Source organism: Vulpes lagopus, chromosome 4 (assembly GCF_018345385.1).
Source record: "Vulpes lagopus strain Blue_001 chromosome 4, ASM1834538v1, whole genome shotgun sequence".
Lineage (NCBI taxonomy): Eukaryota > Metazoa > Chordata > Mammalia > Carnivora > Canidae > Vulpes > Vulpes lagopus.
In genome coordinates, this window is record NC_054827.1 from 121,461,101 (window position 1) to 121,477,705 (window position 16,605).

At 40.7% G+C, this 16,605-nt stretch overlaps 1 protein-coding gene across 2 annotated transcripts in view; it reads right to left on the reverse strand.

Moving 5' to 3' along the window:
* HTT (huntingtin) overlaps positions 1–16,605 on the reverse strand; it is a 143,724-nt gene that overhangs the window by 124,511 nt on the left and 2,608 nt on the right. For both annotated transcript variants that reach the window (XM_041751539.1, XM_041751538.1), the window contains exon 2: positions 6,373–6,456. In XM_041751539.1, coding sequence (XP_041607473.1) covers positions 6,373–6,456 — 84 coding nt within the window. The remainder of the gene's footprint in view (positions 1–6,372; positions 6,457–16,605) is intronic.

Consider the following 16,605-nt stretch of genomic DNA (forward strand, 5'->3'; position numbering starts at 1 on the left):
AGAGGCCAGAAGGCCAAAATCAGTATCACTGGGCCAAATACCAAGGTACCTCCCTCCAGAGACTCAAAGGAGAAGTGCTCCTTGGTTCTTCCAGTTTGGGGGTGGCCGCCCCCCTCTGCTCTTCAAGCCTGTTTCTGTTCGGTCTTTGCATCATCATGTGCGTGTGCATGTGATCTCCCTCGGCCTCCTCATAAGGACACTTGTGGCTATATTTGAGGTCCCCCTGGACAACTCAGGATAATGTCTCCATCTCACAATCCTTACCTTGATCATATCTGGGAAGATCTTTTCCCTTAGAGGTCCAGTTACACAGCATACTAGGAATCAAGACCCATATCTCTGTGGGCAGGGACGCTCCTCCGCCTCCCACAAGCTATTTCCAGCCTTTGTGCTAGTGTTGTCACACATTCTACTTCTACGTCATGAAGCCCCAAAATATATGGTTAGTATTTTTACTCCAAGCAATCAACTAACTTTTAATGAGGAGGAAACACTTCTATTCACACAGCACAGCTGCCACTTCTCTGCACTTCAATCCTGTGTGGGCTCAGGTCCCTCTCTGATCCTTACTTTCCTTCTACCTGAAATACTTTCTTTTTTGTTACTGTTGTTGACTTTTATTATGTTTTTACTTAAATTCATTTTGCCAACATATAGTATAACACCCAGTGCTCATCTCATCACATGCCCTCCTCAACGCCCATCACCCAGACCCCGTTCCCCCACTCCCCTCCCCTTCCACAACCCTTTGTTTCCTGTGATTAAGAGTCTCTCCTGATTTGTCTCCCTTTCCCCCCTTCCCCATTCAGTGATTTTCCCCACTCAGTTTCCCCACTTCCCTTATGGTCCCTTTCACTATTCATATATTCCACATGAGTGAAACCATATAATAATTGTCTTTCTCTGATTTATTTCACTCAGCATCATACCCTCTAACTTCATCCATGTCAATGTAAATAGTAGTAGGTAGGTATTCATCCCCTGAAACACCTTCTTTAATATTTCTTAAAGTGGCCGCCTGCTGGACATAAATTATTTCAGCTTTTGCACATCTGAAAAAGTCTTTACTTCACCTTTGTTTTTGAGAGACAGATCTACTGGCTATGCAGTTCCAAGGTGTTTTCCTTCCACCACTTCACAAACGATGTCCTACTGACTTCTGGCGTCCATTGTTCCAGTGAGATATCTGCTACCCTTCTCACCTTTGTTCAACTTAGCTCTTTTTAATATCTTATCTCTACTTAACACATTCGATTTTTCCTCTAGCTTCTTGAATACATAAAGTAACTGTTCTCATGGTTGTGTACAAATTGTAGCATCTGTGCAATTTCTGAGTCATTTCAACTGACTACTACAAATTTTATTTTCCCATTTCTTTGCACTCTTGAAAATTTTCGACTGGATGCCGGATCTTGACTTTTACCTCTTGACTTTTACCTCGTTAGGTACTACATACTTTTGAATTCCTATAAACACTCTTGCACTTTGCTCTGGGATGCAATTATGTTACTATGAAAGAGTACAATCTTGGGTTTGCCTCTAAGTTTTCTCAGGCAGGATCAGAATAACATCTTAGTTCAGGGCTAAGTTAACCCCACCGTTAGGGCAAACCCTTCTCCACACTCCAGCCAAGGCCCAGGAAGGACACGTGTCCACTGCGGCTGGTGTGAGCAGGACCTCTTCGCACACTACCGTGAATTCCAGCAAGTGTTCCTACTAATCCTTCTGAGGTGACCATATCCTATCCCAGCTGTGTCCTCACAAGCATGTGTACTTCACTAAGAGCTAAAGACTCAAGGACCCCTCTTCTTCCACAGGCTCCAGAGATCATTCTGTGCAGCTCTCTCAATGGGCTGCAGCTAGCAGCTCTGTCTCCTCAACCACACATCCTAGGGGCTCTGCCGGGGTTTCCACTCCCCACATTACTCCTTCCAGACAGTAATGGGGTGGGGGTGGGGGGAATCATACACCTCCCACACTGGTTTTCCATTTTTCGAGGACTGCTGTTGCTCTTTGCCTAAAGTCTTGAAAACCACTGTTACATATGTTTTGTTTATTATCAAGTGTCTTAGGCAGGAGAGTAAATCTGTCTTTTTGGTATTTATCTTAGCCAGAGCAAATCTTTCTTGATATTTTAAACTTAAGTTGTTAACAGTGTTAATACATTTTCTGGTAACAAATATACATATCTAACAATCATCTTTTATAAAGTTAACTAACATTTTCTTCTATAAATGTATCTTACTCTTTCAATTCTAGTAATGATAAGTCATTGTTTTTAATTTTCTTTTTTTTTTTTTGTATTTATTTATGATAGTCACACACAGAGAGAGAGAGAGAGAGAGGCAGAGACACAGGCAGAGGGAGAAGCAGGCTCCATGCACCGGGAGCCCAACGTGGGATTTGATCCCGGGTCTCCAGGATCACGCCCTGGGCCAAAGGCAGGCGCTAAACCGCTGCGCCACCCAGGGATCCCTATTTTTAATTTTCTAATGGGATGAACAGCACTGCACTGACACCTTCACACACTTTCCCAAGGATAAAGTCCTCAGGAGAAACTGCCACAAAGACTTGATATTTTGCCAAAATGCCTCTTAAGAAGGTTGTATCACCTCTGACAAAAAACCTAAGTATTTCTTAATGTTTGTCAATTTGACAAATGGAACCTGTTCTTGATTTTGTATTAGTCTCTTTCCCCTGATGACTAGTAAATGTTAACACTTCCCTAAAGGAAGCACAAAGTATATATCAGCTGTCAGGTTCACTGGCCCACACGTATTTATTTCCTTAACTACCTGGTCATGTTCTTTGCCTACTTTCCTATTAAGCTGATAGTCTTTTCCTTAATGATTTACAATTGCTCTTTATATAGCTATTAAACCTTTGATATATATGCTGTCAATACCATCCGCAAGTTGAATTTATTTTCAAGTACATTGAAGGTGGATTTTGACATACTGGAACTATACTCCAGTCAAAACAATGTTTTCCTTTATATCCTTAATCTTCATCCACCTAAGATCAAATACCCTTTTTTAATAATAATTTCATTTTTCTTAGATTTAAGTAATTAACCTGGCATTTATGTCTGTTTGCAATACGAGGCACAGATATAATTCCCTTCAAGTCATTTGATTCAATAACCCATCACTTCACTACTGATACAAAATGTTATCTTTACCATAAATTCACACACACACACAGATGCACACATATACTCTCCTTTTTATCCTACACCTTCCTTAATGTCTAACAGCTACTTTAATGTTATGTACACCACCTCTCACAATATTGTAGATGTTTCAGGTTTTCTTTTTAACATTCGTGTATTTATTCTTGCAAGTGAACAAGTTCAAAAATACCCCTCCTAGAACTCTGATCAAGACTATTTAAATTTGTGGATTAATTTAGAGACAATTCAGCTCTATGAAAAAAAGTCTTTCATTTAGGAAGGGAAGTAGTCATTTATACCTTTCAGGAAAACCAACAGCAGCCCACATATTTTCTGCATATTTCTTGTCAGTTCCTTGAATTTTGTTATGTTGGTGCCACGGTGAATTGGATCTTGATCCTGATAGTTTCTGACTGACTTATGCTAATATACAGGAAACCTATGGATTTCTGTATATTTCTTTTTACCCAACCACTTTATCAAAGTGCACACACTTAGATAAGGGTTCCTAGGTTTACCCAAGAGGAGACTTATTAAAAACAAAGCCCCAGACTACATCTGAACAGAAAATATAAGTGTGTTTAGGAAAGAGGGCAATGAGGTATCTTCATTACTGTACTTCTGACAAATTTTCTGGATGATCTTGACACTCATCCATACTTAGGAAGTAGCAGGTTACACCACCAAATTTAGAGCTGAAGAACACTAATAGTCACAATACCCAGGAAGTTTTAGATGACTTCCCACATTAAAAACTCCTTAAGTGCGGGATCCCTGGGTGGCGCAGCGGTTTGGCGCCTGCCTTTGGCCCAGGGCGCGATCCTGGAGACCCGGGATCGAATCCCACGTCGGGCTCCCGGTGCATGGAGCCTGCTTCTCCCTCTGCCTGTGTCTCTGCCTCTCTCTCTCTCTGTGTCTCTCATGAGTAAATAAATAAAAAAAAAAATAAAATAAAATAAAAATAAAAATAAAAACTCCTTAAGTGGGACACCTGGGTGGCTCATGACTGAGCGTCTGCATTTGGCTCAGGTTGTGATCCCGGGGTCCTGTGATCAAGTCCCACACTGGGCTCCCCACAGGGAGCCTGCTTCTCCCTCTGCCTGTGTCTCTGCCTCTCTCTGTGTCTCAAATAAATAAATAAATAAATAGGTAGATAAAATCTTATTTAAAAAGGAAAAATAAATTAATAAATAATAAATAAAATAAAATTTAAAAACAAAAACTCCAGAAGCTACCACTGAAATAACCCCTCTAGACAGGGTTAGTATATCACAGAAATGTACCAAAAATGTAGTTATATTCAAAGAGACATCATACGAAATACCAGCTATAAAGATTTCATAAAACATTATATATATATAAATAATTCTAAAAATATATTTATAATATATAATTAAAATATATAACCTATATATTATAATCTGAATATATATAAATATAAATATAAATATATATGTATATATATATAAAATCTACTTGAGCTCTACACTCTGAAATTCCTGCAGAGTAAGTAAAGTATCTTAAAATTAAATTGTTCTTTGATGACACCAAAGACGACCTCTCTGGATCCATAAAATATTCCATCAACATGTTCCTCTGCAGAACAAGTAGATCAATCAGTATTACTCCATAAAAACAGAAGAACTATACTACTGTGAAAACCATTAACAGCTATTATTTTGAGTTAAGATGGTAAACTGAACCACAAACCAACCCTAAGATATCCCAACATGCTTTACTAATATGAAAATCTAAGCCAACATCCCATCAATTCCACTGATAAAGACCAAAAGAAACAGAGTAAGTATAAAGCATGAAGCACTCAAAATGGAAGACAGCTTGTCTTCTGCATCCGTAAACTTTCACAGTGAAATGTTCTTTGAGTCCTGAATGCTAGAGGTCAGATAAGCAAAACTGTGCTCTAAGAGCAGGGCAGCAAATGTTTGTCAGAGATTTGAAGTCGCTTCAAATGAAAGTAAGTGACACTTTATAGAGTTCTGGACAAGACCCATCACAACCATATAGAGCCCTCACTCCCACGTGGCTAACATACACACACATGTACACAGTGTCATCCGATCTCACAAGAACCCTAAAAATAAAGACTTACAGTTCATAAATGCTGCAACAGAGACTGAAAGTTAAATTTATTCAAAATCAGCTGACTTTTAAGTAGTAGAGATGGAATTCAAACTTTTTTCCCCCTACTTTTATCACAGTGTTGTTTTCTACAATAGCATGCTTAGAATTTTTATTTTCAGCACATACTCTCATTTGTTATTTCACTTGCTTCCCACATTTCTACAAATTAGAAACAGAAATCATCCACCACATTCCCAAACGATGGAATAAGCTCAGCTAAAATGGATTATAATATGTGAAATCACTTTGAAAATATAAAATACAAATACAAGGTGCCATTAAAAATATGTAAGTCACTAAGTTTCTGTCAGTACTAAAATCAAAATTATTTTTTTAACAGATTATAGAGAGCTGAAGAACAGGTCAATAACATGAATTATTTGTTCCAAGAAACAGAAAAGCAGAGAGAAGTATTTCACACACATCCAACCAGGTAACACAATTCAGAAATCTCAGGCACATCTTCTACTCAGCCCCTAGAAACTGGCCTGACGTATTTACCATCCACAGCCACAAGGAACAGTGGTTAGAAAGAAAGACAACCAAAAGCAAGAGAATGAGGAGACTCGACAAAGACACAAAAGAAGGTGCCACAAGTTCACCCCAGAAAAAAGATGAAGCAAGGGAGACAGGCCTATAGTCAACTGCCCAGGAACCCTGCTGATCCCCGAGTCCAAGTGAACAGGTACCAGCAGGGAACCACCAAACGGCAGCAGGGTGCCAATGAAAAGCAAACACAAGATAAGTCACTGGACAGTCTCCTGTCCTTCCAATTATTGCAATAATGTAAAAATACCACACAAAACTATTTTCAATGATCACAGTTACCAAGAGTACTAACTAAACATAAAAATGCTGTTCAATTATCATAATGGTTATTACAACTGTCTACATAAGTAACAAAAAAGAAACATGACTCCTTATAGCTATAGCCAGAAATATGGGGAAGGGGGGCCTTTAAATGTCTTAAGACAACTGGGGAGACAAAGAATATCCTAGCCCATTAGAAACAAAAATATAGTTTTAATTTTTACTATAAAGTTCAAAGTGAACTTTACCTGAGTGACTGTGCCACTATGTTTTCACATATTGTCAGACAATGATTGACACGGTCCTTCTTGGTAGCTGAGAGTTCTTTCTTTCTAAAAGAAAAAAAAAAAGGAAAAGAAGTGAACATGTGTTGTTAAATTATCCACTCCACTGATTTTCACACATCATCCATTCATTCTGCAGCACTTCTGGACCACCAGGAAGAAACCACATACTCCATGTTAGGGGGCAGGTGGGGTCAGCTCGGGGAGGTACAGATGAGCTCAACCAAAGGCTTTGTAAACTACATGGCTCCATAGAAAAGTCAGGTGATGTCAATGATGCACTTATTTTTCCTATTTTACAGGAGAAACTACAGTGCAAACAGTGACTCACCCGAGATTGAAACGATGGAGGGGGTACATGATTCAATGAAATATGACGTCATACCTACTCTTCCTACCACGTTGCCTGCACTGCTAGAAATCACACTGTTAATGACTGCAGACCGACCCCATGGTCCCTGTGGAGAGACTGACTGCTCCTATACCCACAGGAAGCTTAGAAGAGAAGTGCTCTGAAGCCTCCCTGTGAGGATGTCTGAGGCAAACACAAGGAGACAAATGTCCTGCCCAAGATCAGAGTAAAGGCACTTATTTGCTTCCCACCCAAACTTGCGGCTTCAGATGCCTTCAGGGTATGCACCTTCAAAGCCAGGTATGATCCAAAGAGGAAGCCAAAAACTAAACTAGCTGAAGAACTACATTCAGCGAAGAATTTGAGTGTAGTTACTAGTACATGGTACTAACTAGAAACAACTAAACCAGAAGACCACTAGTTTTTGAAGGACTTATGTTACCAAAGGCGGGGGGTGTGGGGGGTGGGTGTGTGTTATCTATGAACAGCTGTGATTATGTAATCCCCAATGCAACCCTCAGGCTGCAAGGAACCTCAAGGAAGAGGATATTACAGTCTGTACAAATCCAAGGAAGGCAAAGCTTCCAAAAGGCACATGAAATGTGGCTGAAGAAAAGGAACAAAGGAAGAGCCTCCACAGAGGGAAGCCAGAAGTCAAAACCAAAAACAGACAGGGCCCCAAACAAGAAGAAAATCAGGCCCTGGGCAAGAAGTCTCCTTTGTGGTAAGTAGAGGGGGAAGCTTCCCAATGACTGGCCAACTAAAATCCGTTATTACAGGAACATGTGAGTGTGTCTTTCCCACTGGTCTGTTTCCTAAATGGGACTTTCACTGGTAAGTTAATCCTGCAGCCTGCCTGCTAGACAAACCAACCTCTCCATCATGGACACAGGCCCCCAGTTAGAAATTCCATTGCTCAGCCTCCCTGCAGGTAGGGAGGGACACACCCACCTTAGCTCTCACAGAAGAAATGAGAATGGAAGTGCTATGTGGAGCATGTGCCTCACTGGCTTACTTATCCTAGGTATCTATCTCCCCTTCTAGTTCCCTCCAATTGGAACAAATACGCCTAACATCCGGTTTTTGTATGGATAAAGACAAGAAGATTGCATAGCAACAGGATGGAAGGAGGCTGGGTCCCTCAGTGACCATGTGAAGCAGAGGATTGACACCTCCATCCTCAGGAACCACCCACTTCTAAGGCACTATGATGGAAACAACCTAAATATCTTTCACCTGGTGGATGGACGCACAAACCCCGACAACCAAACAAGAGACTACTGTTTAGCAGTAAAAAGGAGCAAGCCACTAATACACACAAGGGTGAATCTCAATGTACCAGATTCAAGATGACATAGCGGTGGGTTCCATCTCTGTGCTGTTCTGGAAGAGAAAAAACTATATGAACAGCAAGTGATCCGCAATTTACAGGGGCTGGGGAGAGGAGAGGCAGCAAAGAGGCAGGGAAAGCTTGAGGGGCATTGAAACTGTGCTAACCCCAATTGTGGTAGTAGTTACACAGTGTAACGCATTGTCAAAGCTCACAGAGCTATATACTGCTCAGGGTACACTGTGCTATTTGTAAATTGTACCTTAAAGAAGAAAGTGCTATGAGAATTAAAACATTCTCTTCTTTAAACCAACAGACTAAATTCTCCATTACAACAGCTTAGAGTTTGCCCAGTTTAAGACTGCCATAAAGAAAATTAAAGCATGGGCCATTTTAAGCAATCAGGAAGCTAACTAGCTTGTCTATCCATTACCTTTTGATTTCCAAAGTGAAAATCTGCCCAAGGCCTTAAATGAACTGAATTCACATCCCAGGGTACTAGAAAAGAGTGAAAAAGTCACCAGCTTCACACTAATTACACATATGCTTAATGGAGAACTAGCCAGGCCAATGGAACATTCACTTTTTCAGAGTGACAGATACAAATACGAGTCTTAACAAGAACTTTGTCTCCCTCTTCATAAATGGAATAAACCAAAAGAATATATTGAGCAATAAAAAGCTGTCGCCCTTTGCCAGAACCCGAGCAAATGTTCATGAAACAAGCAAAAAGTCAAAAACAGAATATGGATCTCACCCAGGAAAATAAAAACACATTCTTCTGTTGTCTATTGCCCTCTTGCTCCCCCTCCAGGGGCTCCTTGTGGGGAAAGTCTGTCTCATTCCCCCGGGGCTCCCTCCCCAGGCCCCGCAGCCAGCCAGCTTCAGCCAGCCAGCCTGAGGGCACTCAATAACAACTGCTCCAGCAGTGGCCTCCCTAGGACACCAGAGCAAGGGCCACAGCATGTCTCTCCTACTAGGCACTCAGCACAACACCTATACCTCACAGATGTTCCGTAAAAAGCCGATAAAGAAATGGATAAATCAACATTTTCAGTAGAATAAGTGAAATACATATTAAAACTGACTCAAGGGATCCCTGGGTGGCGCAGCAGTTTGGCGCCTGCCTTTGGCCCAGGACGCAATCCTGGAGACCCAGGATCGAATCCCACGTCGGGCTCCCGGTGCATGGAGCCTGCTTCTCCCTCTGCCTGTGTCTCTGCCTCTCTCTCTCTCTCTCTCTGTGACTCTCATAAATAAATAAAAATTTAAAAAAAAAACTGACTCAAAAGTTCTTCAGTCTTACAGATAGGATTCAGAAAGATAAATGATATTTTAAACCTGAGTTTCTAGAACCAAGAGATAAAAAGAAAAAAAAAGTAGAAACAGCAAAGCTTAAAGCAAAAGAACCCGTGGAGTGATCCCCAAATACTTGAACTCAAACCCTGCACGGAATTGAAGCTGAAGCCTGTGGAATCCCTCTGGCTATAATCTAGAAAATTGATCACAGGTCTCTTAACAGCACCATCGATGATTCTCATGATGAAAAAGAGGACAGTATACTTTGTTACAGTCAGCTAAGAAAAAAGCACGTTTTAAGTTTCTCTTCTTACCTGAGTCACAATAATTTCTTAGCAATGATTAAATTTTAATCTTTTCCACACCCAACAGACAGCCCAAGAATCACAAAATTCTGCAAGTAAACAAAGTTTTCAATGGTTGCTAAACTTGCCTTTAAATTAAAAATTAGTAAGTACTTGTTTTGTGTGAGAAGCACAAACACAAACCATCTGATTGCTACCAAATATTTTAATTTCGTCCCATTTTTCTCAAATCCATTATTATTGCCAACATAGCTAAATGTGTGAAACTGGCGCATTATCATTAAAGAATGACACAATTTTATTGCATCAAACTCCAAAAAATGCCTGCTTAAAAAGTCTGAGAAGTGTAACCAAAACCCTGTAAAAAGTACCTCTTCTTTTATCACACTGAAGAATACCCACATTTTAAAGTGTGGGATCAGACTTACCCTCAGACAGCCCAACAAAGAGACATTTACCAAAACAATCAGAAAAGGGGAGAACAATCCTTCCAGTATTACCTACTGAAAGTGGTAAGCACACCAACCCAATGTACACAGCACAAGCCACTGCCCTTGAATGAATACTCCCAAACCAGGCCTAACCAAGCCCATAGAACACAGCCTCAGGCTACTTTCCAGCCTCACATTCCCCAGCCTTCAGGGAATTCTGATCACTCAGATTAACTCAGTTGTTTAGGTTGTACATCTTCAAACTCAATTCTTATACAGCCTATGGTCCCCACTTGAAATACCTCCTTCCTACTTTATTTTGTCCAATAAGCAAACTTGGAAATTTAGGAAAACCACAACTGCTTCATTCCCCCATGGAATTTAACTTGACTGATGAACCCATAGGTCAAACTGATTTGTTCTATGTGAAAAGTAATGGAACCGCCTTGTTCTAGGCAGACACTGGATGAACAGGGTAAGCAGTCCTGACCCTCCCCCAACTTTTGTAAACGTCATCATGTTAATTTCACCTTCAAAATGCAAACTAACTTCAGTTGGCTGCTCTTATGTACTGAAGCAATCTGCACAGAAACATACATTGGCAAGGAGGTGGAAAGAGGTAAGGCCTCCACAGGCCAGGGCATTATGACCCATTAAAACAATTACCAAAGAATCCATTCTAAGAAGGGGAATTCAAGCCCTATTCTAAATTCTTATTGTTAATATCATATTATTTTAAGACTATGGTTGAAAAATATGGTTCCAGGTTGAGGCCTCGCAGGGGAAAGGCCCAGAATCCAAAGGGACTTGAAAAACACTGCCTGTCTTTAGCTCTCCTGGCTCTTCATACTCCCTTTCCTTCATACTTCCCCACCCAGCAAGCAGGATTGAAGGCTCCCCAAACCCTTGACTCCTCGCCGCCACCACTCCACTTTCAGTAAGTACTGTATTAATGTGAGTGCTCCTAAAACATTAGGGCGCTCTCAAATTTTAAGAAGAAAGGGACACCAAAAGTCACTGTGGAATTATGTATCATACCTAATTTAAAAATAAAAGTGCTGTGGCTTAGGGGAACCAAGGACTCTAAGACTTCCCCAATCTACAATCTGTGTCATAGAAAAAGACCATTAAAATAAAGCCTTTCTTGGAGCACCTGAGTGGCTCAGTCAATTAAACATCCGGACTCTTGATTTTGTCTCAGGGTCATGGAATCAAGCCCTGTGTTGCGCTCTGTGCTCAGCACAGTCTGCTTGTCCCTCTCCCTCCCCCTGCTTGCTCTCTCTCTCTCTCTCTCTCTCTCTCAAAAATAAAATAAGGAGCGCCTGGGTGGCTCAGTCGGTTAAGTGTCTGCCTCTGGCTCTGGTCATGATCTCAGGGTCCTGGGATCAAGTCCCACCTTAGGCTCTCTACTCAACGGGGAGCCTGCTTCTCCCTCTGCCATTTCCCCTGTTTGTGCTCTCTGGCTCTCTCCCAGATAGATAGATAGATAGATAGATAGATAGATAGATAGATAGATAGATAGATAGAATCTTTAAAAAATAAAAATAAAACCTTTACCAGGATCTAACTGAATACAGTAACAACCACTACCTGAAAAAGGTACATTTCAAAAAACCAATGTTAAGCTAAATGAAAAGAGCCTTTTCTTCACTCCTGTGTATGTGTTTAGTTCTATACAATTTTATCAGATGTGTAAGTCTATGGATCTACCACAGTAGAACATTTCCATCACCACAAGGGCCCCCCTCTTAGAGCCACAGCCACCTCCTGCCCCTCCTCCCTATTTACCACTAGCAATCACTCATCTAGTCTCCATTCCAAAAACCCTGCCATTTCAAAAATGATACATAAATAGAATTATTGTTTGTAGCCTTTCAGGATTTGGCTATTTTCAGGGACATGATTTCCTTAGGAGTCACCTCAGTTGTGTCAAGTATCCAGAGCTGAGCAGTTTAACAATTCACCTGCCAAAGGACATCCAAACTGACTGCAGATTTTGAATATTATGAGTAAATCTACTATAAACACTTGTGTACAAATTCTTGTGTGAACAGAATTTTCATTTCTCTGGGATAAATGCTCAGGAGTACAACTGTCAAGTCAAATAGTAATTGTACATTCAGTTCTATAAGAAACTGCCAAACTTTTTGAGAGTAGCCATACCATTTTCTGTGCCCACCAGCAATGATTAAGTGACCAAGCCAGTTCTGTCTGTGCCAGCATTTGGTGCCGTCAAAGCAATCTTTTACAAACATAAATTAGATCACCTGTTTTACCACAAGTAGGCATCTGGGCAGAGTTAAGTCCAAAGTCCTAATGACAGTGCACAAAGCCCAATTTGGTTGACCCTCATCTCTGTAACCTCGCGTCCCTAATTCTGCCCTTCATTTTGCTGCAGCTACCGCCTCCTTACTACTCCCTCAAGTATGGGACACACACTCAGTTTTCTGTTCCTTCTCCCTGGGTCTCTTCTTCCAGATATCCAACCATTCTGCTCCAGCAGAACCTTCTCAATGCACTTTATACCCTAAATAAAAGTGCACACCTCTTCTCCCCCTTATTCTGTTTTGTTTTTTCTCCCCATAGTATTCAACACCATTGGTCTTACTCACTGCTGTAGCCCCAGGGCCCAAAACAGGGCCTGGCACAAAACCAGCACTTGGTTGAAAGGAATCCTTCCAGGTCATCAAGTTCAGTTCCCCACTTAAGACCCCATTCCCAGAAACTGGGGGCTCTTCATGCCCACCGCAGCTCATGCATCAGGGTTACAAAAGCTTTGGGGCTACACAAATGCTCAATGGCCCTGGGCCAGAGAAGTGACTGCCTCAGCTACATCTGGACACAGAGAAGCAGCCCAAGTCTTCCCTCCCAAATGCTGACAGCATTGTTAACAACAGAGCCTGACCAGCTACAGAGGGGGGCTTACAAGCTTCAGTGTGCACACAGATTGCTCACAGAACGTGTCAATATGCAGACTCTGATTCAGTAGGTCTCAGGTGGGGAAAAGATTCTGTATTCCTTATAAGCTCACAAGTGACAGCAAACTGCTGGCCCTGAGACCACACTTTGAGCAGCAAGAATCTATGGCAGATCATGTCTCTAACACATATTCTAGTACATGAGCTGATTCTATTCTAAGACTCACAACAATAAACAATGTCTTATACGGTGTTTTATTTTTCCTTCTTGTCTGAATAAGACTAAATGTCTTGCCGGTAGACCCACTCCAAGGTAGTTGACCAGATGGCTGGCTCACTTTCAGGAATTAGAAGTAAGTAATGGGGGTGGGGACTCTACTTAGTCATCAGTCCATTTGAAAGCCAGGACAATGTGAAACCTCACCCTTTACAGCTCCGAAAGCCCTTTTAAAAAAAGAAATTCCGGTCAATGTACGAACTGTCATTGAATTATATACTTTAAAATGGTTCATTTTTGGCATCTGAAGGCGTCTCCCTAGAGGAAAGGATTTCGAAGCTTGTCTGAATCCCTCCCTCTCTTCACAAGGTCTTGGCCGGTCTAAAGTCTCTCAATAAACCCGATTTGTGCTCTAAAAAAAATTAAAAAAACAAAAAAAAAATAAAATAAAATGGTTCATTTTATGTTATGTGAATTTCATCTCCAAATAAATAAATAAACAAGAAATTCTACACTATTACACAGCAATTAGGAAAAATTAAATGTACCCCTAGAGAACAATGTCTGCAATATACTGCTCTATGAGATATACAGGGCCATCTCAGTCATCTCAAAAACAAGGACACATTTAAATGCTTGAATATGAATCCAAAAATCAGAGAAGATGACAAGAGAAGTCTAATAATTATTATTTTTAGGGAATAAGACTAGGATAGACTGGAAGGAGGGCTGTTTTTCATCTTGTGCTGTTTGAAAATGTTTTATGATATATATGTGTAACTTTCATAATTTTTTAAACTAGTTAATAGAAAGTAACCAGAAAAGAAATGCCTCACAAAAGCTGTCCCACATATTTAATCTAGGGGCAGGCAAACTACAGCCAGCCTGTTTTGGGACCTAAGAAATGTTTTCACGCTTTTAAATGGTTGGTAATAATAATAATAATATTTCATGACATATGAAAATCACGGGAGATTCAAATTTCAATGTCATTAATAAAATGTTACTGGAACATACCTACACTCATTCATTTACATATTGCCTCCGGCTGTTTCTATTCTACCATGGCAGAGCTAAATAATTGCAACAGACACGGTGCCCACAAAGCCTTAAAAAGGCCCACTATCTGACCCTTTACATAAAAACTTTGCCAATGTTCATAAATCGGGAATAATATTGTTAAGGTGCCAATACTTCCCAAATTGATCTACTACAGATTCAGTGCAATCTCTATCAGAATCCTACCTGGCTTCTTTGTGGAAGGTGACAATCAGACCTTACAACCACATAGAAATGCATGGGGCCCAGTAGAGCCAAAACTATCTTAAAAAAAGAACAAAGCTAGAGGCTCAAATTTCATTAGATGAAATTGTGATTTAAAAAACTATAATAAGGCAGCCCAGGGGCTCAGCGGTTTAGCACCACCTTTCACCCAGGTGTGATCCTGGAGACCAGGAAGAGAGTCCCACATCGGGTTCCCTGCATGAAGCCTGCTTCTCCCTCTGCCTGTGTCTCTGCCTCTGTGTGTGTGTGTGTGTGTGTGTGTGTGTGTGTGTGTCTCATGAATAAATAAAATCTTTAAAAAAAATAAAAGTAAAATAAATAAAATTTAAAAAACTATAATAATCAAGATTTATAGAATTAGTAGAGAAGAGACATTTAGATCAAGGGAATAGAAAGTCCAGAAATAAATCTGTACGTTTATTGGCTATTAATTTTTAACAAGGGTGCCAATATAAGTCAATGGGGAAAGAACAATCTCTTCAAAAAATAGTGCTGGGACAACTGGACATCCACATGAAAAGAATGAAGCTGGACCCTTACATTACACCATATATAAAAATTAACTCAAAATGGATCAGACTTAAATGTAAAACTCTAAAATTCTTAGAAGAAAACATAAGAGTCTTACATCTCTGCGACTTTGAATTAGGCCAAGTTTCATAGGTATGACACTGAAAGCACAGCAACCAAAGACAAAATAAAAAACTGGACTTCAAAATTGAAAACTTTTGTGCTTTCAAAGGACACTACCAAGATGAAGAGACAATCCACAAAAAAGAAGAATGTTTTAAAAATCATGTATCTGATAAGGGTCCAGTGTCCAGAATATACAAAGAATGCTGTCGATTCTACAAAAAAAGGACAAATAACTTTAAAAAATGAGAAAGAATGAGGACTAGGGCTTACAAATTAAGAATAAGAAAGTGCCTGGCTGGCTCAGACAGTAGAGCGTGTACCTCTTGATCTCAGGGTCGTGAGTTCGAGCCCCACATTCGGTGTAGGGAAGGGAGGAGGGAAGAAGAAGGAAGCTCCCAGGTCCCTCATCTCGTTCAGCCTCCTTAGACTCATTTCGTCTTGTAATAAACTCTCACCCGTTTCAGCTACTGCAGCAGGGTTTCCCATTATTTGCAGCTAAATATATCCTGACTGAGAACATCAGCCTCAGCTAAATCACCTCACACTTAGCAGAGAGGAACAAGTCCTGTTGGTTCTACCTTCAAAATTCAGTCACCTTTTACCTTGCCACTGAGAGAATCACGACAGATTCCACCACCATTTCTCACCGATCACTTTAATATCTTCCTAACTGGTTTCCTGCTTCGGCCCATGCTCCCCTTCGTTCTGTCCTCAACCACGATTCATTGTAAAATGGAACTGAAATCCTGCCACTCCTTTCACCAAGCCCTGCAATGACTTCCCATCTCACCTAGAATAAACACCAATCAATGTCTTTAATCCACCTACAAGTAAGGGCCTACTCATCTGGTATGGCTCTCTCTCTCCTTCTTGGAGAGAAGGAGAGTCTCCTCCTCTAACTAATTCACCCAACCAAACCAACCTCCTTGGTATTCCTGACACAGGGGGCCTCTAGACCTGCCTGCCAGCCCGGAATGCCCCCTCCCTAAACCTTAGTGGCTATATCTTTGACGTTCTTCAAGCGTTTGTTTACTCAAGAGCCACAGTCTCCATGGTCCTTCCCTGGACATTCTACCTAAATGTCAACCCCTTATCAGTACTAACATTTCCTATTTCCTTTCCCTGCTTTGCTCTTCCTCCTTCACTTATCACTATCTAACACACTTTATATTTTACTTATCCATCTTGTTTATTTTCTATGTCCCTCTCTAAGACGAAAACTCCACAAGGGCAGAGCTTTCTTTATCTGTTGATTGCTGTAGCCCTGCAACTATTAGCACAGAGGCATACATTAGATGCTCAGTAAATATTTATCGATGGATGAATAACTAAAGTCAGGTGGAAACCAGGTGGGAATCTGAAGGACAATAAGAAAAGCACTAAACACAAATGTCAACTATCTCATAATACAGCTGGGACCGTCCC